We start from the raw sequence: 26,058 nt of genomic DNA, 5'->3' as shown, positions 1-26,058 counted from the left end.
CAGTTCCCATTAATTTAGTGTCAACTAATCCTATTGGTTTGCTTCGCTCTCAATCAGTTGTGCAACATTTCTGCTTCGTTGAAGAGATCTCAACCGCATTTCAATCAGCCAGTTCCACCTTCAGGAACAAATGTGTATTTTCCGTCAATAAAATGAATTGCGTAAAGTATCAATGTGCAAAGATGTTGGATTCTTGCTGTGCTCGTGTCTGGAAGGTGATGAGGGATGTGTTTTTAAGTTCATTCCTCTTATTTTCTTTTGGTCCCCCTATGGGTCATTACTCCACAGGCTCTGGGTGCCCTCCTGAAACTCTGATTTCTTTCATAGCTCATCGTTCATGGCTGTCTACACCCCTAAAATTCCCCCCTAAACATCTTTGCCCCTCTCTATCTCTTTCCTTCTTTGAGACTTTTTGACCAACCTTTTGTTCACCTGTCCGAATATTTCCCCATGTGGATTGGTATCAAATTTTGTTTGACAACACTCCCTTGGGACTATGTTTATTAAAATAAATTTAGAGTACCCAATTATTTTTTTCCAATAACAGGGCAATTTATCATGGCCAGTCCACCTACCCTACATATCTTTGGGTTGTGGGGGTGAGACCCAGGCAGACATGGGGAGAATGTGCAAACTCCACACGGACAGTGACCCGGGGCCGGGATCGAACCCGTGTCCTCAGCGCTGTGAGGCAGCAGTGTTAACCACTGAGTGTGCCACCCCCACCTTGGGACTATGTTAAATGAGCTCCCTGACTGCAAGTTATAGGAATCCTGCGGTGAGTAACTCACCTCCTGACCCCCCAAAGCCTGTCCACCATCTACAAGGCACAAGTCAGGAGTGTGATAGAATACTCTCCACTTGCCTGGATGAGTGCAGCTCCAACAACACTCGAGAAGCTCAACACCATCCAGGACAAAGCAGCCCCGCTTGTTCAGCACCCCATCCACAAACATTCACTCCCTCCACCACCGACGCACAGTGACAGCGTGTGCACCATCTACAAGATGCACTGCAGGAGCTCACCAAGGTTCCTTCGACAGCTCCTTCCAAATCCATGACCACTACCATCTAGAAGGACAAGAGCAGCAGATACCTGGGAATACCACCACCTGGAGGTTCCCCTCCAAGTCACTCACCATCCTGACTTGGAAATATATCGGCCGTTCCTTCACTGTCGCTGGGGCAAAATCCTGGAACTCCCTTCTTAACAGCACAGTGGGTGTACCTACACCACATGGACTGCAGCGGTTCAAGAAGGCAGCTCAGCGCCACCTTCTCAAGGGGTAATTAGGGATGGGCAATGAATATTGGCCTTGCCACTGGTGACACATCCCACAAATTAATTAAAAAACAGATTGCTTTCATCACCGAAGTGGCCATGCATGATCGCAAGGGTTGATCAACTTTTTTACAAAAGTGTGGATGCCTTTAATATTGCTTCTCTACCAGGTTACCCGACGAATGGGTACCTCTCCCCTGAGCCCCAAGCTGCCCAGATCTTGGCACTTGCTGCTCTGTTACGGTGAGTATACCACCCCTTCCGCAATGGCTGTAGTAACGTTGACTTTCCTCCACAGCTACAACACTTTACCGGACAGGAAGCTCCTGAAGAATTCCCGAATCGTGAGCCAGAAGGATGATGTCCATGTCTGCATCATGTGTTTGCGAGCTGTCATGAACTATCAGGTATTGCCGATTCCACTTCTGTGGCAACTTAACTGTCGCCCCTTTCTCCCTTTGTGTTTTACACGTGACTGACACACTGGTCATTCAGCGAGGTTCCACTCCATTGACACGATAGGGTTCATTTATTTCCTGGATCTGGTTTAATTCCGGATGTACTGATGTTCTCCCCCTTTTCTTTTTCAGTATGGCTTCAACTTAGTCATGTCACACCCGCATGCTGTAAATGCAATTGCACTGAGCTTGAACAACAAGAATCCCAGGTAAGAAGGCAGAGTCGGCTCCGCTCGCTTAAAGTTAACGTGCAAAAATGCATTTAGCCTCAAACAAGTTTGTCAGTTCTTTTTGTCTTCTGTTTCTCGTGCTGTCCTTGAAGGTGGATGTAAGAGAGTGGAGCGTAGGAACAGGAGGACGTTGCACAGTCAACTCTGCCATTCAGTTAGACCGTGGCTGATCTGGCTATTGGCGAGATGTCCAATTGGTTTTTAAAAAAAAAAATATTTTTATTAAGGCTTTTTAACAACACAATTTTTTCCCCTTTCAAACAATAACCCCCCCCCGTAACAAAATAACGCAAATTCTCCCTCAGCAAGATATATACAAGGCAAGATGGTATATTTACATAGCTTTATACACTGGCTCTTGGCCGCGCGTACCATTTCCCCCCACCCTCCATGCTATCTCCCGCTCGTCCATCCCCTCAAACTGTCTCTCGTTCCCCCCTCCACCCCCCCCCCACTCCCCCCACCCCCCCCCCCCCCCCCACCCCCACCCCCCACCCCGGGGTTGCTGCTGCTGCTGATCGACCTTCTTCTAACGCTCCGCGAGATAATCTAGGAACGGTTGCCACCGCCTGTAGAACCCCTGCGCAGACCCTCTCAAAGCAAACTTGATTCTCTCCAATTTTATGAACCCCGCCATGTCATTAATCCAGGCCTCCACGCTGGGGGGGCTTCGCCTCCTTCCACAATAGCAAGACCCTTCGCCGGGCTACTAGGGATGCAAAGGCCAGAATTCCGGCCTCTTTCGCCTCCTGCACTCCCGGCTCATCCACTACTCCAAATATTGCTAGTCCCCAGCTTGGCTTGACCCGGACTTTCACCACCTGAGATATTGCTCCCACCACTCCTCTCCAGAACCCCTCCAGTGCCGGGCATGACCAAAACATATGGACATGGTTCGCCGGGCTCCCTGAACATCTTTCACATCTATCCTCTACCCCAAAGAACCTACTCAACCTTGCCCCCGTCAAGTGCGCTCTGTGAACCACCTTAAATTGTATCAGGCTGAGCCTGGCACACGAGGAAGAGGTATTAACCCTACCCAGGGCGTCGGCCAATAGCCCTTCCTCAATCTCCTCCCCCAGCTCCTCCTCCCATTTACCTTTCAGTTCTTCGACCAGCGCTTCCCCCTCTTCTTTCATCTCTTGGTATATTTCCGATACCTTGCCCTCCCCGACCCATACACCCGAGATCACCCTATCTTGAACTTCTTGTGCCGGGAGCAACGGAAATTCCCTCACCTGTCGCCTCACAAAAGCCCTCACCTGCATATATCTAAATGCATTTCCCGGGGGTAACTCAAATTTCTCCTCCAGTGCCCCTAGACTCGCAAATGTCCCGTCAATGAACAGGTCCCCCATTCTTCTTATCCCCGCCCGATGCCAGCCTTGGAACCCCCCCGTCCATCTTCCCCGGGACAAACCGGTGGTTACCCCTGATCGGGGACCACACCGATGCTCCCATTGCACCCCTGTGTCTTCTCCACTGGCCCCAGATCTTTAATGTTGCCGCCACCACCGGGCTTGTGGTGTATTTTGTCGGCGAGAGCGGCAGCGGTGCCGTTACCAACGCCCCCAGGCTCGTTCCTTTGCAGGACGCCATCTCCATCCTCTTCCATGCCGCCCCCTCTCCCTCCATAACCCACTTACGGATCATCGCCACATTTGCTGCCCAGTAGTAACTCTCTAGGTTTGGCAAAGCCAACCCTCCTCGGTCCCTGCTGCGTTCCAAGAACCCTCTCCTAACCCTCGGTGTCTTATTTGCCCACACATACCCCATAATACTCCTACCTACTTTCTTGAAAAAGCCCTTGGTGATCACGATGGGGAGGCACTGAAACACGAACAAAATCCTCGGGAGGACCACCATTTTGACCGACTGCACCGTACCCGCCAACGAGAGCGGGAGCATGTCCCATCTTTTAAAATCCTCCTCCATTTGCTCCACCACCCTCGTCAGATTCAGTTTATGTAGGGCCCCCCAACTTCTGGCTATCTGGATCCCCAGATACCGAAAACTCCTCTCCGCCCTCCTCAGCGGTAGGTCCCCTATCCCTCTTTCTTGGTCCCCTGCCTGTAATACAAAACGCTCACTCTTCTCTACATTAAGCTTGTAGCCCGAGAACTCTCCAAACTCCTTCAGAGTCTGCATGACCTCCACCATCCCCTCCATTGGGTCCGCCACGTATAGCAGCAGGTCATCCGCATATAGCGATACCCGATGCTCCTCTCCCCCGCGGACTATCCCCCTCCATTTCTGAGACTCCCTAAGTGATATGGCCAAGGGTTCGATCGCCAATGCAAACAACAGGGGGGACAGGGGGCACCCCTGTCTCGTCCCTCGGTACAGCCGAAAGTACTCTGACCTCCGCCGGTTTGTCACTACGCTCGCCACCGGGGCACTGTAAAGGAGCTTAACCCATCTAATAAACCCTCCCCCGAACCCAAACCTGCGCAATACCTCCCAGAGGTACTCCCACTCTACTCGGTCAAAGGCTTTTTCCGCGTCCATAGCTGCCACTATCTCCGCCTCTCCCTCCTCCGATGTCATCGTTATCACGTTTAAGAGCTGCCGCACATTGGTATTTAACTGCCTGCCCTTTACGAATCCCGTTTGGTCCTCGTGAATCACCCCCGGGACACAGTCCTCAATCCTAGTGGCCAGTACTTTCGCCAATCGCTTGGCATCCACATTGAGGAGCGAAATCGGCCTGTACAATCCACATTGCAGTGGATCCTTGTCTCGCTTTAGGATCAGGGGGAGTGTCGCCTCCGACATTGTCTGGGGCAGGGTTCCCTCCTCTCTTGCCTCGTTGAAGGTCCTCACTAGTAGCGGGGCCAGCAGGTCCACATATTTTCTGTAGAATTCCACCGGGAACCCATCCGGCCCCGGGGCCTTCCCCGCCTGCATGCTCCCCAAACCCTAACTCAACTCCTCCAGCCCAGTTGGTGCCCCCAAACCAACCGCCTCCTGCTCCTCCACCCTCGGGAACCCCAGCTGGTCCAGGAATCGCCTCATCCCCCCCTGGGGGCTGGGATCTGTACAGCTCTTCATAAAAGTCCTTAAATACCTTATTTATTTTCGTTGCGCTTCGTACCGTGGCTCCCCTTCCATCTTTGATTCCCCCTATTTCGCTCGCTGCCGCCCTCTTACGGAGCTGGTGCGCCAGCATCCGACTAGCCTTTTCCCCGTACTCGTAAGTCGCCCCTTGCGCCTTCCTCCACTGTGCCTCCGCCTTGCCCGTGGTCAGCAGGTCAAACTCCGTCTGGAGCCGTCGCCTTTCCCCAAGTAATCTTTCCTCCGGGGCCTCTGCGTATCTCCTGTCCACCCGCAAGATCTCCCCCACTAACCTCTCCCTTTCCATTCCCTCTATCTTCTCTCTATGAGCCCTGATGGAGATCAGCTCTCCTCTGATCACCACCTTCAACGCCTCCCATACCACCCCCACTCGCACCTCCCCATTGTCGTTGGCCTCCAAGTACCTTTCAATACACCCCCTCACCTTCCCACACACCACCTCATCGGCCAGCAGTCCCACATCCAGCCGCCACAGCGGGCGTTGGTCCCTCTCCTCTCCCAGCTCCAGTTCCACCCAGTGCGGGGCATGGTCCTAAACGGCTATGGCCGAATACTCCGTCCCCCCCACTCTCGGGATGAGCGCCCTGCCCAGAACAAAGAAATCTATCCGAGAGTAGGCTTTGTGCACATGGGAGAAAAAAGAAAATTCCCTGGCCTGCGGCCTTGCAAACCGCCATGGGTCCACTCCCCCCATCTGATCCATAAACCCCCTAAGTACCTTGGCCGCCGCCGGCCTCCTTCCCGTCCTTGATCTGGAGCGGTCCAGTGCTGAGTCCAGCACCGTATTGAAGTCCCCTCCCATTATTAGTCCTCCTATCTCCAGGTCCGGAATGCGCCCCAACATGCGCTTCATGAATCCGGCATCATCCCAGTTCGGGGCGTATACATTTACCAACACCACCCACGTCCCTTGCAACCTACCGCTCACCATCACATATCTCCCTCCATTATCCGCTACGATAGTCTTGGCCTCAAATGACACCCGCTTTCCCACCAGAATTGCCACCCCTCTATTTTTTGCGTCCAATCCCGAGTGAAATACCTGTCCTACCCATCCCTTTCTTAACCTGACCTGGTCCGCCACCTTCAGGTGTGTCTCTTGGAGCATTGCCACGTCTGCCTTCAGTCCCTTCAAGTGCGCGAACACTCGAGCCCGTTTCACCGGCCCATTCAGGCCCCTCACGTTCCACGTTATCAGCTGGATTGGAGGGACTCTCACCACCCCCCCCCCCGGTGTGGGACTCTCCCAATCAATGTACATTCCTTTGTCCCCTTCCCGCCCTTTTTATTTTATTTTTTTGCCGCGCGCGGGAAAAACCCCGCACTTCCCAAAGCCTGCCCCGCCCCCTCTGGCGCAGCTCCTGTCGTGGCCTTGTCCCTGTCCCCCAGCCCATATATCCTTTCCTGCGCGTGGTTGACCCCCTATGTACAACAACCATCATACTTCAACCCTCAAACACCCCCCTCCCACACAAACCCTCAATTAGAGTCCAACTTTTCAGTTAGTATAAAGGTCCACGCCTCTTCGGGCGTTTCGAAGTAGTGGTGTTGGCCATTATGTGTAACCCACATTCGCGCTGGCTGCAACATTCCAAATTTCACCCCTTTCCGGTGCAGCACCGCTTTGGCCCGGTTGAAACCCGCTCTCCGCTTAGCGACCTCCGCGCTCCAGTCCGGGTATATTCTGATCTCCGCATTGTCCCACTTGCTGCTCCGTTCCTTCTTGGCCCATTTCAGGACCCTCTCTCTGTCCGCAAACCGGTGAAATCTCAGCACCATCGCCCTTGGCGGCTCTTTTGCCTTGGGCTTCCTCGCTAGCACTCGCTGCGCCCCATCCAGCTCCAGCAATCCCGGGGGGGCCTCCACACCCATCAGCGTCCCGATCATTGTGCCCACATATGCCGCGGCATCGGCCCCCTCCATTCCTTCTGGGAGACCCAGGATCCTCAAGTTGTTTCTCCTTGATCTGTTCTCCAGGTCTTCGAGTCTTCCCGCCCACATCTTGTGCAGCGCCTCGTGCCGCTCCACTCTCTCCGCCAGGCCCACGAGCCCGTCGCCGTTCTCACTCACTTTTTCCTGGATCTCCTGAATCTTCACCTCTTGGGCTTTCTGGGTTTCTCCAAGTCTTTCAATCATTGCCAGTATAGGCGCCACCATCTCCTTACGCAGCTCCTCGAAGCAGCCCTTGATGAACTCTTTCATCTCCTCTCTGTGGGCGCCGCCATTTTGTTTTTTTTCTTCTTTCTTCTCCCGCTGCTCCAGGGCCGCTTTCCTCGCTGTTTCACTGCGGGTCCGGTCCATGCAGGGCTGTAGGGGGCTTCCTCCGTTCTTCCCCACGGGTTGGTTTTTTTTAAAGGTCCGTTGGGGCTCCGTTAGCGGGCCCAAAAGTCCGTTTCTGCGGGAGCTGCCGACTCGCGCGGCTTAGCACCGCATCGCCGCGACCCGGAAGTCCGAGATGTCCAATTGTTAAAAGGTCGGCGCCTCCATCAAAGCTTTGTGATTGGTTGGCCATGAAGAAAACCTGAGGCTTCACCATCCTGCTCGAAGGATCAAGCCTGGCAGTAATTGTCCAGTTGCATGCTGGGAACCTCGCTCGTGATAGAACATAGAACAGTACAGCACAGAACAGGCCCTTCGGCCCTCGATGTTGTGCCGAGCATTGTCTGAAACCAAGATCAAGCTATCCCACTCCCTGTCATTCAGGTGTGCTCCATGTGCCGATCCAATAACCGTTCGAAATCTGACGTGGGCAGTGGTTGGGAATGGAACCCCTGGTCACTGACCCCTATTCAAAAAATTGTTCCCCCCAACCCCTCCGCGCACACACTTCACCAGTACTAAATGTAATGTTTTTTTAAAACAGTAAAATCCTGAATCCCGATTCTGCCTTTAGCTACGGGATGCGTCTTGGCGGGGGAGGAGGCCCGGCGTTGGCCAATGGCGTGATCTTCTGGATCCGCCGCTGCCAATGGTATTGCCCCGGTGTCGTTGGACCTTTAGTTCCCGACGCTCTCCGCGACTGGAATTTTCCTCATCTCGTGTTGAGCTTATCGTAAATGAATTGGTGGAGAACGGTTACTATTATTCGCTGTCAACGCTAGTGTCACAGCATCAAGTGACTGAGTGAATGCTAGATAGGCCCAGGTCTTTTAACATTCCGAAATTCCTGACCCCCAACAGCCAATCGCTATCCTCTTTATTTTGCAGAACCAAAGCCCTGGTATTGGAGCTGTTAGCAGCGGTGTGTCTTGTGAGAGGTGGACATGAAATCATCCTTTCTGCGTTCGACCACTTCAAAGAGGTAGCCGAGCTTTGAGTTCAGGCCTGAATGTCGGGAATAGTCGATCCTGGTGGTGCTTTTCCCGTGCGTGCATGTGTGTGGCGATGGAGGGCTCTCTCTGGGCTCTCACATCATTGCGGCTGCTCCTTGTCTGACCTCCAAAGGGAGTCTGGGATATTGTGAGCTGGGTAACTCTTCATGGCTGCTGTCCATCAGTTGGCGGAGGCAGGGGGCGGTGTTGCTTGTGTCCTCTGCCGGAGTGCGTCTCCCCCCCCCCCCTCCCCCCCCCCCCCCCCCCCCCGCTCTCCGAAGGCTTCGATGCTGTCTGTGATTTGAGTGATTAACTCTGCAATGGAGGGAGCCAGACCATGAATTCCTGCTTGACATGGTGGGGATTGGCACCTCATGATGGTAGCTCAGCAATTTGTGAGAGCCACTGGATTTCTAAGCGTGCGAAGATGTGTGCCTGGCATCGGCTCACAATAGGAAAGCCTGCTTGGACCCATGGACTATGCCAACGATGAAGAAAGGCCCTTACAAACGTGAAGCTCACAATGGCGGCCTGTGCGGGTGGTCTGTCTTTTTTTCGAATTGTTTGTGGGATGTGGGTGCTGTTGCGAGGCCCAGCATTTGTTTCCCATCCCTAATTGCCCCTTGAGAAGGTGGTGGTGAGCTGCCGCCTTGAACTGCTGCAGTCCGTGGTGTAGGTACACCCACTGTGCTGTTAGGGAGGGAGTTCCAGGATTTTGACCCAGCGACAGTGAAGGAACAAAGAACAAAGAAAAGTACAGCACAGGAACAGGCCCTTCGGCCCTCCAAGCCCATGCCGACCATTCTGCCCGTCCAAACTAAAATCTTCTACACTTCCAGGATCCGTATCCCTCTATTCCCATCCTATTCATGTATTTGTCAAGATGCCCCTTAAACGTCACTATCGTCCCTGCTTCCACCACCACCTCCGGTAGCGAGTTCCAGGCACCCACTACCCTCTGTGTAAAAAAACTTGCCTCGTACATCTACTCTAAACCTTGCCCCTCGCACCTTAAGCCTATGCCCCCTAGTAATTGACCCCTCTACCCTGGGGAAAAGCCTCTGACTATCCACTCTGCCTATGCCCCTCATAATTTTGTAGACCTCTATCAGGTCGCCCCTCAACCTCCGTCGTTCCAGTGAGAACAAACCGAGTTTATTCAACCTCTCATAGCTAATGCCCTCCCTACCAGAGTAGGGAGACTTTAACTTCCCCAATATTGACTGGGACTCACTTAGTGCTTGGACGGGGCAGAGTTTGTAAGGAGCATCCAGGAGGGCTTCTTAAAACAATATGTAGATAGTCCAACTAGAGAAGGGGCTATACTGGACCTGGTATTAGGGAATGAGCCCGGCCAGGTGGTAGAAGTTTCAGTCGGGGAGCATTTCGGGAACAGTGACCACTGCTGGTATTGCTGCTCTTGTCCTTCTACATGGTAGTGATCGTGGGATTGAAAGGTGCTGTTGAAGGAGCCTTGGTGAGTGTCTGCAGTGCATCTTGTAGATGGTACACATGGCTGTGTGTGAACATGGATAACCATGGGTTGGGTTTTCATACTCAAAAGTGGACGGTGCAAAGCATCTCATTAGGGATGTGCGTGTGTGGAGCCCAAATGTTGCAAGAAAGCTTCATGGAGCTCGGATGATCAGTTCCTCTGTATTTAGCAGGGAGCGAGTTCTACTGCCCGTTTCCATTTCTTGACGTGAAATTCCTCGGCCTCAATGGGATTGATTTATTGGTTTTGACTCCCACAGGTCAGATATTAATTGGTTCCGGCTGGGTTGCTGCATGGATTTGAGGCAGTAAAGGTTTGCTTGGCTTTGTTGCACAACAATAAAACATTGAACTCTTCTATTCCTTTAAGGTGTGCAAAGAAAAGCATCGCTTTGAAAACCTGATGGAGTATTTTCGCAATGAAGACAGCAACATTGATTTCATGGTAAGTCACAGTAGTCCAGGTGGAAGGGGTGGAAGGCTGAGCTGCGGGTGTGGAGCCTCACTCGACGAGAGCGAAGCCACTGATTGTCTGCCTCACGTTTGCCACTGAGCATGGGTCCATGTCGGCAGTGCAGGCTCAGTGGATCTGTCGATTCAGCGCAAACGTGTATTCACGTACACGCAATGGGGAGGCAAGGCTGGTCATAACCCAGAAAAGCGTCATTGCCCAAGCTCCCCAGGCCTTCAGCACAGCTTTGCCACCTATTCCCGAGACTGACGTACACTGGACGCTCAGGAAACTACCTTTTGGGGGCTGGAAGCATTGGAAACATTATGAGGAAGGAAGTTAAGGGGGCCGGGGGTCTCCCTTATTTCAAGTGGCAAATTACTGACTGTTATGTAAGAGAATAATGGGAAAGAAGTGGTTGAAATACTAGAGAAACCTGTGGGTACAGAACCAAAAGAGGCCATTCACATTGTTGTGTACTTCGTCTGTGCAGTTCAGAGACAAGACGGTTAAGACAGGGAGGAACCTCATTGAAGCATCAAAAACTGGCTTATTAAAATTAATTTACGGGATGTGGGCCTCGCTGGCTAGGCCCAGCATTTGTTGCCCATCCCATTTGCCCCTTGAGAAGGTGGCGGTGAGCTGCCTTTTTTTTAATAAACATTTTATTAGGTATTTATGGTTTTATAACAACAACAACAGTGGGCAGCACGGTAGCATTGTGGATAGCACAATTGCTTCACAGCTGCAGGGTCCCAGGTTCGATTCCGGCTTGGGTCACTGTCTGTACGAGTCTGCACATCCTCCCAGTGTCTGCGTGGGTTTCCTCCGGGTGCTCCGGTTTCCTCCCACAGTCCAAAGATGTGCAGGTTGGGTGGATTGGCCATGATAGATTTCCCTTAGTGTTCCAAATTGCCCTTGGTGTTGGGTGGGGTTACTGGGTTATGGGGATAGGGTGGAGGTGTTGACCTTGGGTAGGGTGCTCTTTCCAAGAGCCAGTGCAGACTCGATGGGCTGAATGGCCTCCTTCTGCACTGTAAATTCTATGAAATAAACAAATAAACAATGTACATGAATTTATAAACATAGTGCAAAAGCCATCTTCCTCCCTTACAGGTCCCACCTCGTGAGCTGCCTTCCTGAACAGCTGCAGTCCATGTGGTGTAGGTACACCCACAGTGCTGTTAGGGAGGGAGTTCCAGGATTTTGACCCAGCGACAGTGAAGGAACGGCCGATATATTTCCAAGTCAGGATGTCAACTTGTCCAACCTTTTTTTGCGTCCGGGGGGGGGGGGGGAAGAATTTCAAAATTTTCCCACTCAAGGGGCTGATTGACAAATTTCAGAAAGATAAAGTTTGGCTCGACATGGATTTCAATTTTTAAAAAGCTGAGATGTGACCAACTTGCTGAGAAAAACAATGAGTAATAAATAAAGATGAGTTTTAGAGTGTAATCGTCATAAGTCACCTTCTCTCCCACGTTGGCGCTGATTGGCTCAAACGCCTATCAGCAGCAAACATGGAAAAGAAATGGCCTGTGATTGGAGGAGCAGCTCCAAGCAGATTCCTCCATACAAACTTACCTGATTGACCACCATTTTGAAAACTGGCTCCCGGGGGGCGTGCAACACAGAGGGGCTTCGAGAACCACATCCGGCCCTGAGACTACACGTTGGACAAGCCTGATCTTAAAATATTAAATGCGTGAAGAGAAAATGATACCAGTAATCATTTACGGTCAGTCAGAGTGATAGTGAACTGAGATAGAAATACAAATTAAATTTGAGAGCAACGCGATAATGACTTGCATTTATATAGCACCTTTGATGTCGTAAAACCTCCCAAGGTGCTTCAAGAGCTTAATCAGACAAAGTTTGACACTTGAGTCACGTAAGGAGAGATTAGGAAAAGCCCAGTGGGAGAATTATGTTTTAAGGAGCTTCTAAAATGAGGAGAGTTCGGGACGTTAAATGAATGAATTCCAGAGCCTCTCGTAGGGTACGAGGTTAGGTGAAGAATTAATGGCAACGAACATTTCTGAACATCCGAATTAGGAGCCAGGGGTAGGCCCCCGAGCCTGCTCTACCATTCAATAAGATCTGATTGTAACCTCAACTCCACATGCAGCATGGTAGCAATGTTGCTTCACAGTTTCAGGGTCCCATGTTCGATTCCCGGCTTGGGTCACTGTCTGTGCGGAGTCTGCACGTCCTCCCCGTGTCTGCGTGGGTTTCCTCCGGGTGCTCCGGTTTCCTCCCACAGTCCAAAGATGTGCAGGTTAGGTGGATTGGCCATGCTAAATTGCCCTTAGTGACCAAAAAGGTTAGGAAGGGTTATTGTGTTACGGGGGTAGGGTGGAAGTGAGGACTTAAGTGGGTCGGTGCAGACTCGATGGGCCGAATGGCCTCCTTCTGCACTGTATGTTCTATGCTCTATGTTCCCGCCTGCCCCCGATAACCTTTCACTCTCTTGTTAATCAATAATCTTCGTGGCTCTGCCTTAAAAATATTCAAAAACTCCAAAAAAATGTGGCGTACAGCAACTACAATGAAACAGCATGCTCCAAGTCACTTTGCAGACGTGTAAAATGGCTGCCAAGCGAAGAAAGGGGGGTAGCGCAAAAGCTTAGTCGAAGAGTTGGGCCTCGAGATTGGTAAACCATTGACATTTTGACTTACAAATCTGTGGATTGAATCATTGACTGACGCAGTACAGAAGGAGGCCACTTGGCCCATCACGCCTGTGCTGGTTCTGTCCCATTGGCCTCACTTCCGTACCCTTTCCCCGGAGCCCCGCAAATGTTTCCACTTTAAGTATTTATCGACTGAACTATCTATTTACTATTGAATCTGCTTTCCATCACCTTTTTGGGCACACTGCATTATCAGCGATTCGGATGCACTCTCTTAAGTACGACTTGAACCTAGTTCTGGTGGACGATAGGCTTGACGATGTCTTTCAGCTTCTTCTCCTTGCCCTTGTTCCCTTGCTAGGTGGCGTGCATGCAGTTCATTAACATCGTGGTCCATTCTGTGGAGGACATGAATTTCCGGGTCCACTTGCAGTTCGAGTTCACTAAACTGGGCCTTGACGAATTCCTGGAGGTGGGTGTGAGAATTGCACTCGTGAAAAGCAGTCTCGATAATTATGGTGCCAGTTGACGAAGATTCCAAGCCAATTGAAGGACCCCTTGCATTTGCGGCCAGGTGTCCCTGGATAAGAATAATAATCGCTCATTGTCACAAGTAGGTTTCAATGAAGTTACTGTGAAAAGCCCCTAGTCGCCACATTCCGGCGCCTGTTCAGGGAGGCCGGTGCGGGAATTGAACCCGCGCTGCTGGCTGTGTTCTGCATTAAAGCCAGTGATTTAACCCACTGTGCTAAACCAGCCCCCAGAGCATGCAGTGTCCACGGGCACCGTTGAGGCCCTCCATGCTCGCTGGGCACCGCAAGGGCTGGGGTGCTTATTGACCCTTTAACCCACATTTTATTTTGATGTTTTATGTTTAATTTATTTTTGTTTAAGGCAGTATCCCTTTAAGAGACTGCCCCTTTTAATTTGTCCCTCAGTTTATTTGGTTTAATCAAAATAGTTGACGGGCACCGTGTACATTTAAGTGTCCTTTAAATTCACTCTTGGGATGTGGGCATCGCTGGATAGGCTTCGTATTTATTGCCCATCCCTAATTGCCCTTGAGCAGACGGTGCGATGTTTCATTTCAGAGGGCAGTTAAGATTCACCCACATTGCTGTGAGTCTGGAGTCACATGTCAGTCAGACTAGGTAAGACTGGCAGAAAATCCTTCCTTTCCAGATAACAGTGCACCTGAGGGGTTTTTATGATCATCATGATCATTGGTAATAAGACTTTCATTTGATTCCAGATGAATTAATATATTGGGCGGGATTTAACTAAATGGGAACAAAGTCCCATAGTAAGCATGTTTACTACGTGTTTTCCGGCGCTCGCAGCGCCAAGAAACACGCTATAGAACATCATTCGCGTTAGGTCGGGGACCTCAGCGGGGAACGCGCGGCCAAGGTCGCACATTGCCCCATTTTGTGCACTGAGGAGCTCCGCTCGCCAGGACTCCTCAGCGTAGCGAGTGATTTTTAAATGGCGTCCTGATCTCTGGAGCCCCCAAAGTGACCCCCAACCCCCCCCCCCCCCCAAAAAAACTCCCAACACACAATGGGAGGGTCCCATAACACCAGCACAGGGCATCCCCAGCTGGATTGCCACCACGCAACAAAATCCTAGCTTGGCACCTTGGCAGTGCCAGGCTGGCACTGTCAGGGTGCCCGAGTAGCACCATGCCCAAAGGATATGCACCTGGCGGTCTCTGATCCCCAGGGAGACCCCCACGAGTGCCATCGTCTGTTCCCTATTTGTGGAGACCACTGCTGAACGGTGCTTGCCCAAGGCCTCCGAGGCGAAGGAGATAGATCCTAAGCCTCGGGTACCTTGGGAATCTACACATTTTAGTAAGACTAGCTGTCTCGCTTTAACGCTTTGCCAGAACGTGATTCCACCCACAATGGTCGGGATTTACATTGCCTCGTCTTGTGAGGCGTTGTGAGCTGGGTAGATCCCGGGAGCGGGGTCTCCTGGCTTCTATCGGCCACGCTGCTTTTCGGGCGCAGAGTGACAGTAAAATTGTGGCCACAGAATTTCAATTACTCCAGCAAATTTGAACCTTGTCTCTCTGGAGGATTAATCCAGTCCCTGGGTTACCAGTTTCATGACATTACCTGTGCTACAGTTTTCTCCCGTGAAAATTGATCTTGAACTCCAGCCTTACAAATCGCCTTTTTAAACCTGAACCACCACATTCAAAAGTGTGTGCCAGCTCGATAGGGTTGTCATAATGACGCTTGCCACCAGCATTGTGCTGCCCGTTCGCATATTTCCTTTGAAAATGCCCTCGAACAGTTCCACCTGGCTCATAGAAACGAGGAGCAGGAGGAGGCCATTCGGCCCCTCGAGCCTGTCCGCCATTCAATGTGATCGTGGTTGACCCTTAATCTCAATGCTATTTTCCCGTTTTCTCCTCATACCCCTTGATGCCATTAAAACCTAAAAAGAAAAATTGAATCTCTTTCTTGAACTCATTCAGTGACTGGGCTTCTGCAACCTTTTGTGGTCGGGAATTCCACAGGGATTGCGGCTGAGTTCAATCCCTGAAATCTGTTGAATACCCTGGAGATGGAGCAGATCCTTGCAAAGGTTGTGGTCAGTATTCTGTCCCAGGTTCCTCTCAAGGATCAAGAGGATGGATTTGCAGTCATCTTTAAGGCATGGTTGCCAATTGCGGGTGCGAATGTGTACACCCAGAAATGACCCTGGTTTCTTGGGTGGACGATATCCTCATGGCTCAGCACAGTATCTTCAAATCCATTTCCGTGTGCAGTGCATTGCCAGTATCATTAATCACGTTCCGAATGACCTCAATGGCGCCATTGTGTCTATTTTCCATTCTGTTTTGCAAACACACAGCCACCTGTCAATAATGATTGCAATAATTTACTTTCCCTTCAGAAATCCAAGCATACGGAAAGTGACAAACTCCAGGTTCAAATCCAGGCCTACCTAGACAACGTTTTTGATGTGGGAGGCCTACTCGAAGATGCAGAGACTAAAAATGCGGCCTTGGAGAAAGTGGACGAACTGGAAGAGCACTTGTCACATGTGAGTACATGATCTGTAAAGGGCTTCCCACCCAGTTTATCATGAATGGCTGAGTATTCATGATAGCCAAGGATGTCAGCTCAAACTGAGCAGGTCCATGTGTTGCAGTATTGGGGGTCTGCCACTGGGGGCTTTTATACTGAGTATCCAGGATAGTGAGGAGGGTAGGGGAAAGGGATTGTGAGCTGCCTCGCAGTGCCAGAGACCCAAATTCAATTCCGGCCTCGGGTGACTGTGTAGAGTTTGCACGTTCTCCCCGTGTGTGCGTGGGTTTCCTCCTGGTGCTCCGGTTTCCTCCCACAGTCCAAAGATGTGCAGGTTAGGTGTGTCGGCCATGCTAAATTGCTCCTTAGTGTCCAAAGATGTGCAGGTTAGATTTTTGGAATAGGGCGGGGGAGTGGGCCTAGTTAGTGCTCTTTTGGAGGGTCGGTCCAGACTCGGTGGGCTGAATGGCCTCCTTCTGCACTGCAGGAATTCTACGATTCTAACTTAAAGAGCAGTCATTACTTATGTTGGGGCAATTGTTTTTTAAAATGAGGTGCTGTAAAACGTTCTGGAGGAAATATTTGGATAGCTTTTGTCTCTTGCATCAGGACCTCTCATTGGCTGATGATGCATTCAATATGGCAGCTAAAATGTTTCATATAGAGTTAAATATCCGAGGGTATCAGACTATACGAAAGGATAGAATGGACGGTCAGGGCAGTGGTGTAGCTTTGTTGTTTAAGGATGGCGTCCGGGCAATAGTAAGGGATGATATTGGTGCTATGGAGGACAAGGTTGAATCAATTTGGGTGGAAATCAGGAATAGTAAGGCGAAAAGGTCACTGACAGGAGTAGTCTATAGGCCACCAAATAGTAACAGGATGGTAGGGCAGGCAATAAGCAAAGAAATAACGGATGCATGTAGAAATGGTACAGTGGTTATCATGGGAGATTTTAATCTGCATATCGATTGGTTTAACCAGGTTGGTAAAGGCAGCCTTGAGGAGGAGTTTATAGAATGTGCCCGGGATAATTTCCTGGAACAGTATGTAATGGAACCTACAAGGGAACAAGCGGTCCTAGATCTGGTCCTGTGTAATGAGGCAGGATTGATTGATGATCTCATAGTTCGGGATCCTCTTGGAAGGAGCGACCACAATATGGTGGAATTTAAAATACAGTTGGAGGATGACAAGGTAAAATCAAACACTAGTGTTTTGTGCTTAAACAAAGGTGATTACATTGGGATGAGAGAAGAACTAGCTAAGGTAGACTGGGAGCAAAGACTTCATGGTGAAGCAGTTGAGGAACAGTGGAGAACCTTCCGAGCGATCTTTCACAGTGTTCAGAAAAGGTTCATACCGACAAAAAAGAAAGACGGTAGAAAGGGGAAAAATCGCCCGTGGATATCTAAGGAGGTGAGGGAAAGTATCAAATTGAAGGAAAAAACATACAAAGTGGCAAAAATTAGTGGGAGACTAGAGGACTGGGAAGTCTTTAGGGGACAACAGAAAGCTACTAAAAAAGCCATAAGGAAGAGTAAGGTAGACTATGAAAGTAAACTGGCTCAGAACATAAAGGCAGATAGTAAAAGCTTCTACAAATATATAAGACAAAAAAGAGTGGCTAAGGTAAATATTGGTCCTTTGGAAGATGAGAAGGGAGATTTAATAATAGGAGACGGGGAAATGGCTGAGGACCTGAACAGGTTTTTTGGGTCAGTCTTCACAGTGGAGGACACAAATAACATGCCAGTGACTGATGGAAATAAGGATATGATAGGTGAGGACCTTGAGGTGATTGTAATCACTAAGGAGGCAGTATTGGGCAAGCTAACGGGGCTAAAGGTAGACAAGTCTCCTGGCCCTGATGGGATGCATCCCAGAGTGTCAAAAGAGATGGCTAGGGAAATTGTAAACGCACTATTGATAATTTATCAAAAGTCACTAGACTCTGGGGTGGTCCCAGAGGATTGGAAAGTAGCAAACATAGAACACAGAAAATACAGCACAGAACAGGCCCTTCGGCCCACGATGTTGTGCCGAACCTTTGTCCTAGATTAATCATAGATTATCATTGAATTTACAGTGCAGAAGGAGGCCATTCGGCCCTTTGAGTCTGCACCGGCTCTTGGAAAGAGCACCCGACCCAAACTCAACACCTCCACCCAACACCAAGGGCAATTTTGGACATTAAGGGCAATTTATCATTGGCCATTTCACCTAACCTGCACATCTTTGGACTGTGGGAGGAAACCGGAGCACCCAGAGGAAACCCACGCAGACACGGGGAGGACGTGCAGACTCCGCACAGACAGTGACCCAAGCCGGAATCGAACCTGGGACCCTGGAGCTGTGAAGCAATTGTGCTATCCACAATGCTACCGTGCTGCCCTTAAGAACAAATAAATCTACACTTTATCATTTTACCGTAATCCATGTACCTATCCAATAGCTGCTTGAAGGTCCCTAATGTTTCTGACTCAACTACTTCCACAGGCAGTGCATTCCCTGCCCCCACTACTCTCTGGGTAAAGAACCTACCTCTGACATCCCCCCTATATCTTCCACCTTTCACCTTAAATTGATGTCCCCTTGTAATGGTTTGTTCCACCCGGGGAAAAAGTCTCTGACTGTCTATCTATTTCCCTGATCATCTTATAAACCTCTATCAAGTCGCCCCTCATCCTTCTCCGTTCTAATGAGAAAAGGCCTAGCACCCTCAACCTTTCCTCGTAAGACCTACTCTCCATTCCAGGCAACATCCTGGTAAATCTTCTTTGCACCTTTTCCAAAGCTTCCACATCCTTCCTAAAATGAGGCGACCAGAACTGTACACAGTACTCCAAATGTGGCCTTACCAAAGTTTTGTACAGCTGCATCATCACCTCACGGCTCTTAAATTCAATCCCTCTGTTAATGAACGCGAGCACACCATAGGCCTTCTTCACAGCTCTATCCACTTGAATCATAGAAGTCATAGAAGTTTACAGCATGGAAACAGGCCCTTCGGCCCAACCAGTCCATGCCGCCCAGTTTTTACCATTAAGCTAGTCCCAGTTGCCCGCACTTGGCCCATAACCCTCTATACCCATCTTACCCATGTAACTATCTAAATGCTTTTTAAAAGACACAATTGTACCCGCCTCTTCTACTACCTCTGGCAGCACATTCCAGACACTCACTACCCTCTGAGTGAAGAAATTGCCCCTCTGGGCCCTTCTGAATCTCTCCCCTCTCACCTTAAACATATGCCCTCTAGTTTTAGACTCCCCTACCTTTGGGAAAAGATGTTGACTATCTACCTTATCTATGCCCCTCATTATTTTATAGACCTCTATAAGATCACCCCTAAGCCTCCTACGCTCCAGGGAAAAAAGTCCCAGTCTATCCAGCCTCTCCTTATAACTCGAACCATCAAGTCCCGGTAATATCCTAGTAAATCTTTTCTGCACTCTTTCTAGTTTAATAATATCCTTTCTATAATAGGGTGACCAGAACTGCACACAGTATTCCAAGTGTGGCCGTACCAATGTCTTGTACAACTTCAACAAGACAACTTTCAAAGATGTATGAACATAGACCCCAAGATCTCTCTGCTCCTCCACATTGCCAAGAACTCTACCGTTAACCCTGTATTCCGCATTCATATTTGTCCTTCCAAAATGGACAACCTCACACTTTTCAGGGTTAAACTCCATCTGCCACTTCTCAGCCCAGCTCTGCATCCTATCTATGTCTCTTTGCAGCCGACAACAGCCCTCCTCACGAACCACAACTCCACCAATCTTCGTATCGTCTGCAAATTTACTGACCCACCCTTCAACTCCCTCATCCAAGTCATTAATGAAAATCACAAAGAGCAGAGGACCCAGAACTGACCCCTGCGGTACGCCACTGGTAACTGGGATCCAGGCTGAATATTTGCCATCCACCACCACGTAGCACCTGTTCCTTGAACAAGTTCCACATTTCACTTGTGTCCTTCCCTGCCAGCCTATGTTCCCAAGTTATGCACTTCAATTCTTGTCTGACAACATCGTATTTACCCTTCCCCCAATTGTAAACCTTGCCCTGTTGCACGTACCTATCCCGCTCCATTACTAAAGTGAAAGTCACAGAATTGTGGTCACTATCTCCAAAATGCTCCCCCACTAACAAATCTATCACTTGCCCTGGTTCATTACCAAGTACTAAATGCAATATTGCCCCTCCTCTGGTCGGACAATCTACATACTGTGTTAGAAAAGCTTCCTGGACACATTGCACAAACACCACCCCATCCAAACTATTTGATCTAAAGAGTTTCCACTCAATATTTGGGAAGTTAAAGTCGCCCATGACTACTACCCTATGACTTCTGCACCTTTCCAAAATCTGTTTCCCAATCTGTTCCTCCACATCTCTGCTACTACTGGGGGGCCCATAGAAAACTCCTAACAAGGTGACTGCTCCTTTCCTATTTCTGACTTCAACCCATACTACCTCAATAGGGTGATACTCCTCGAACTGCCTTTCTGCAGCTGTTATACTATCTCTAATTAATAATGCCACCCCCCCACCTCTTTTACCACCCTCCCTAATCTTATTGAAACATCTATAACCAGGGACCTCCAACAACCATTTCTGACCCATTTCTATCCAAGTTTCCATGATGGCCACCACATCGTAGTCCCAAGTACCGATCCATGCCTTAAGTTCACCCACCTTATTCCTGATGCTTCTTGCGTTGAAGTATACACACTTCAACCCATCTCCGTGCCTGCAAATACTCTCCTTTGTCAGTGTTCCCTTCCCCACTGCCTCACTACACGCTTTGGCGTCCTGAATATCGGCTACCTTAGTTGCTGGACTACAAATCCGGTTCCCATTCCCCAGCCAAATTAGTTTAAACCCTCCCGAAGAGTACTAGAAAACCTCCCTCCCAGGATATTGGTGCCCCTCTGGTTCAGATGCAACCCGTCCTGCTTGTACAGGTCCTACCTTCCCCAGAATGCGCTCCAAATACCTGAAGCCCTCCCTCCTACACCATTCCTGCAGCCACGTGTTCAGCTGCACTCTCTCCCTATTCCTAGCCTCGCTATCACGTGGCACCGGCAACAAACCAGAGATGACAACTCTGTCTGTCCTGGCTTTTAACTTCCAGCCTAACTCCCTAAACTTGTTTATTACCTCCACACCCCTTTTCCTACCTATGTCGTTGGTACCAATGTGCACCACGACCTCTGGCTGCTCACCCTCCCCCTTAAGGATCCTGAAGACACGATCCGAGACATCCCTGGCCCTGGCACCCGGGAGGCAACATACCTTCCAGGAGTCTCGCTCGCAACCACAGAATCTCCTATCTATTCCCCTAACCATTGAATCTCCTACAACTATTGCTTTTCTATTCTCCCCCCTTCCCTTCTGAGCCCCAGAGCCAGACTCAGTGCCAGAGACCTGGCCGCTAGGGCCTTTCCTCGGTAGGTCATCCCCCTCAACAGCATCCAAAACCGTATACTTGTTTTGAAGGGGAACGGCCATGAGGGATCCCTGCACTGTCTGCCTGTTTGTTTTTTTCCCCCTGACTGTAACCCAGCTATTCTTGTCCTGTACCTTGGGTGTGGTTACCTCCCTGTAACTCTTCTCAATCACCCCCTCTGCCTCCCGGATGATCCGAAGTTCATCCAGCTTCAGCTCCAGTTCCCTAACACGGTCTTTGAGGAGCTGAAGTTGGGTGCACTTCCCGCAGGTATAGTCAGTATACCAGTGGTATCCCTCACCACCCACATCCTACAGGAGGAGCATGTAACTGGCCTAGCCTCCATCCCCTCTTACCTGACAGAATATAGCTGCCCTGTGGACTAACTAGATCTCCGCCCTCCGACTCTGCTCCCAGTCAGCTACACTTTCTGCAAACTCCTGGCTCTCTTCTCACTCTTTGCGGAAATGTCGGAAACAAAATGAAAGGAGCACCTTACTCCCTCCTCACCTAACTCCCTCGGTCACTAAACTCTTACTATAGTACTCAAAAAGCACCAAATTCAGCACTCAGTGACACCACTGTTTAAAAAAGGAGGTCGTCAGAAAGCGGGTAATTATAGGCCGGTAAGCTTAACTTTGGTTGTCGGGAAAATGCTGGAATCTATCATTAAGGAGGAAATAGCGGGGCACCTGGAGGGAAATTGTCCCGTTGGGCAGACGCAGCATGGGTTCACAAAGGGTAGGTCGTGTCTGACTAATTTGGTAGAATTGTTTGAGGACGTTACCAGTGCAGTAGATAACGGGGAGCCAATGGATGTGGTATATCTGGATTTCCAGAAAGCTTTTGACAAGGTGCCACACAAAAGGTTGCTGCATAAACTAAAGATGCATGGCATTGAGGATAAAGTGGTAGCATGGGTAGAGGATTGGTTAACGAACAGAAAGCAGAGAGTGGGGATAAATGGGTGTTTCTCTGGCTGGCAACCTGTAACTAGTGGGGTCCCTCAAGGATCAGTGTTGGGCCCGCAGTTGTTCACAATTTACATCGATGATTTGGAGTTGGGGACCAAGTGCAATGTGTCAAAGTTTGCAGACGACACTAAGATGAGTGGTAAAGCAAAAAGGGCAGAGGATACCGGAAGTCTGCAGAAGGATTTGGATAGGTTAGGTGAATGGGCTAGGGTCTGGCAGATGGAATTCAATGTTGCCAAGTGTGAGGCTATCCATTTTGGGAGAAATAACAGCAGAATGGATTATTATTTCAACAGTAAGATGTTAAAACATGCTGCTGTGCAGAGGGACCTGGGTGTGCTGGTGCACGAGTCGCAAAAAGTTGGTGTGCAGGTGCAACAGGTGATTAAGAAGGCTAATCGAGTTTTGTCTTTCATTGCTAGAGGGATGGAGTTCAAGACTAGTGAGGTTATGCTGCAATTGTATAGGGTGTTGGTGAGGCCGCATCTGGAGTATTGTGTTCAGTTTTGATGGTCTCCTTACCTGAGAAAGGACATATTGGCACTGGAGGGAGTGCAGAGGAGATTCACTAGGTTGATCCCAGAGTTGAGGGGATTAGATTATGACGAGAGGTTGAGTAGACTGGGACTGTACTCATTGGAGTTTAGAAGGATGCGGGGGGATCTTATTGAGACATATAAAATTATGAAGGGAATAGATAGGATAGATGCGGGCAGGTTGTTTCCACTGGTCGGGGAAAGCAGAACTAGGGGGCATAGCCTCAAAATAAGGGGAGGTAGATTAAGGACGGAGTGTAGGAGGAACTTCTTCACCCAAAGGGTTGTGAATCTCTGGAATTCCTTGCCCAGTGAAGCAGTTGAGGCTCCTTCTTTAAACGTTTTTAAGAAAAAGATAGATGCCTTTCTAAAGAAGAATGGGATTCGGGGATATGGTGTACGGGCCGGAGAGTGGAGCTGAGTCCACAAAGATCAGCCATGATCTCATTAAATGGCTCGAGGGGCCAGATGGCCTACTCCTGTTCCTAGTTCTTATGTTCTTATATTTCCTGGACAGAATTTATGCGTTTCTGTCAGAGGGTGTGTTTTCTTAGCCTTGGAGTAAATGCCCCAATTAAATAAATCCAGCAGCAAGCCTTTTGTGAGTTTAAAAACAAAGAAGGTTGTTTATTATCACATGCTTACCCCAAAATGATGCAATGTTTCACTCACTCGTCTCTCAGGCACACAGATACGGATGAAGCTAATATACTGTTACAGTTTATTAGAATCTCAGTCTCTTTCATCGCAGGCCTGTAGTTTCTTGGATAAAAGTTGAAGTGAAGGCCTGGTTAAGTGAAGGATTCTCAGCAGGCTTCTTGTAGTCAAATTTCTAAGCGAATGGTTCTGAGACAAACTTTGTTTGGGGAGTCCTTCTCTATCTGTTTGGATCACCCGCTTTCAAGGTATTACTGTTTATTCCCTTGGCTGCTTTCTGACTTGCAGCTAGTCAATGGATTTCCGTGGAACTCTCTATCTGCAAACAGCTTATTGCTGATTGTAAAAGCACACAATAAAATTGTCCCTTCATCCTGTGACTTACACACGTTCAAAGTCATTTTTCCAAAGGGTGGTGTGTATGTTGATCCCAACTATCCTGTGTTGTCGTTTGACTAGATTTGCCCAGTCTAGCTTGGATGAGGGTAACTAATGTAATACAGTGGAAGGTTGATAAGGATCAATGCACATTTGTCTTAACGCACATTTGCTTTAACACACATTTGAGTTTCAATGTTCCCCTTAGTCGAGGGTGAAACACAGTCAGGTTGGCTGGAATTCTAAAGCTCATTTTTGTCGATCCATCCTTAAACAAAGGGGTGTTTGGATTCCCTGGATGGCTGTGAATGCCCATTTTTAATTAGGTATGCGCTTGAGACTTTGGACTGTCTGAAGCTCAAAATGCAGTGGCCATTTTGATAGATAAAATCAAATGACTGCAGAGGCTGGAATCTGAAACAAAAACAGAAAATACTGGACAATCTCAGCAGGTCTGACAACATCTGTGGAGAGAGAAGGGAGCGAACGTTTCGAGTCTGGATGACTCGCTTTGACAAACAGTGATCCAGACTGTCCGACCTGCTGAGATTGGCCATTTTAATACTCTGTGTCTGTCCAGTGTTTAAACAGTATTGACTGAAAGTTCACAATATACTGGGCCGTGACACAACCCTTAGTGAAAAATCAATATCTTGACTATCCGTGGGATATTAGCTTTGGGTAGACTGCACTTCACGCCATCTGCGCCCTTCAGGTGTAACTTGAATCCGTAACATTCTGATTCGGAAGCACACTGCTTCCCAAGAAGGCCAAGTGATTTGGGAACCATCTGGCATCTGTAAGTTAGAGATGTTGGGACCTAAATTTCTGGAAGAATGGAACCTTAGAGCAGTCCCACAATGCTTGGCACTTAGAATCTAAATCCTTTGCTGTGAATACTCCTGAACCTATCTGGAAGGAGAAAGGCGTATGGTTTTAGATGACTGGAACTTGAAACAGTCCTGTAATGTTCCATGTTCTTCCCCCACTGTAGTTATCGGAGAGGCTTCAGGACTTGGAGAATGAAAATATGATGAGGGTAGCCGAACTGGAAAAGCAGCTATTACATCGGGATAATGAACTGGAAACGATAAAGGTAAGGCCTTCAGACTCTGAATAGTACAGTGTTATTGGTCTCTTGAAATCTCAATTGAAAAGAAAACAAAGCAAAAGCTTGTCCAGAGTGGCAACCGCTGTCCGTTTTAAGGAGAGGCAGAATGATGTAAGTTCCTATTGTACAGTTTTCAGTGAGGATAATGGAGGAATCACAGGAAAATATGGAGCGGCCTAATTAATGGCGTTAACTCGCTTAACTCCATAATTACCACATTCTCTTGAGCCTTTTATGCTGTAAATGTGCTTTAGACCAGGACACTCGGCCACGGAAAACCTGGGACCCTGAAATGAGACTTCTTTTTTAGTTTGATTAACTTTGATGCAATTCTCTGTTGTATTCTGAAATCAGTCAAATATTGAAGACAATTTTGGTGCATTTAAAGCTCCTTGACCAGATTGAAAGTTGAGGATACTACTACTTCCAAGTACAGAGCTTTCAGCCTCGTGGTTGCCCCTTTCCATGAAGCCAGATGCTGGAAACTCCATAGCAGGCTTCAGTGATTGTTGTAGGCCCGATTGCTTCCTTTGACCACCCTGCACACCCACTTAGAGGAGAATGCAGCACTCCCTGCTGCGCGCTTGAAAACAATTTAAGCTCGTTGGCGAGCAGCGCAATGTAACGCCACGCACTATTTGACTGCAAGCCTTGCCTCCATTTTGTGCCCTGACAGGAGACTTACAAGGATGCCAGCAGCCAGGTGCACACGTTGCGGAGGATGATCAAGGAGAAAGAGGAAGCTCTACAGCGGCAGTTTCACCTGGGAAAACAGCTGACGGATTTGCAGCAAGGCCCCAGCGGCGATTGTCCTGATGGCGCTCTTGCCGTGCTGCCTCGATCTGCCCTGGGTCTGGAAGCAATCCAAACCATTCTTTCAACGCCAACACCGCCAACCCTTCCTCCGCCACCCCTCGCTCCGCCATTACCAGGTAAAACTGCACTCCTCCTCACCATTCAGAGATA

The 26,058-nt window shown here is 49.2% G+C and overlaps 1 protein-coding gene across 4 annotated transcripts in view; it reads left to right on the top strand.

Moving 5' to 3' along the window:
- LOC140405528 (formin-like protein 3) overlaps positions 1–26,058 on the top strand; it is a 923,557-nt gene that overhangs the window by 490,293 nt on the left and 407,206 nt on the right. For all 4 annotated transcript variants that reach the window (XM_072494084.1, XM_072494083.1, XM_072494082.1 and 1 more), the window contains 8 exons: positions 1,581–1,689; positions 1,873–1,949; positions 8,253–8,346; positions 10,221–10,295; positions 13,296–13,406; positions 15,842–15,991; positions 24,976–25,077; positions 25,769–26,024. In XM_072494084.1, coding sequence (XP_072350185.1) covers positions 1,581–1,689; positions 1,873–1,949; positions 8,253–8,346; positions 10,221–10,295; positions 13,296–13,406; positions 15,842–15,991; positions 24,976–25,077; positions 25,769–26,024 — 974 coding nt within the window. The remainder of the gene's footprint in view (positions 1–1,580; positions 1,690–1,872; positions 1,950–8,252; positions 8,347–10,220; positions 10,296–13,295; positions 13,407–15,841; positions 15,992–24,975; positions 25,078–25,768; positions 26,025–26,058) is intronic.

This window comes from Scyliorhinus torazame, chromosome X (assembly GCF_047496885.1).
Source record: "Scyliorhinus torazame isolate Kashiwa2021f chromosome X, sScyTor2.1, whole genome shotgun sequence".
NCBI classification, from domain to species: Eukaryota; Metazoa; Chordata; class Chondrichthyes; order Carcharhiniformes; family Scyliorhinidae; genus Scyliorhinus; species Scyliorhinus torazame.
Note: the sequence above shows the minus strand (reverse complement) of the source record. Positions and strands in the feature narration are given on the sequence as shown.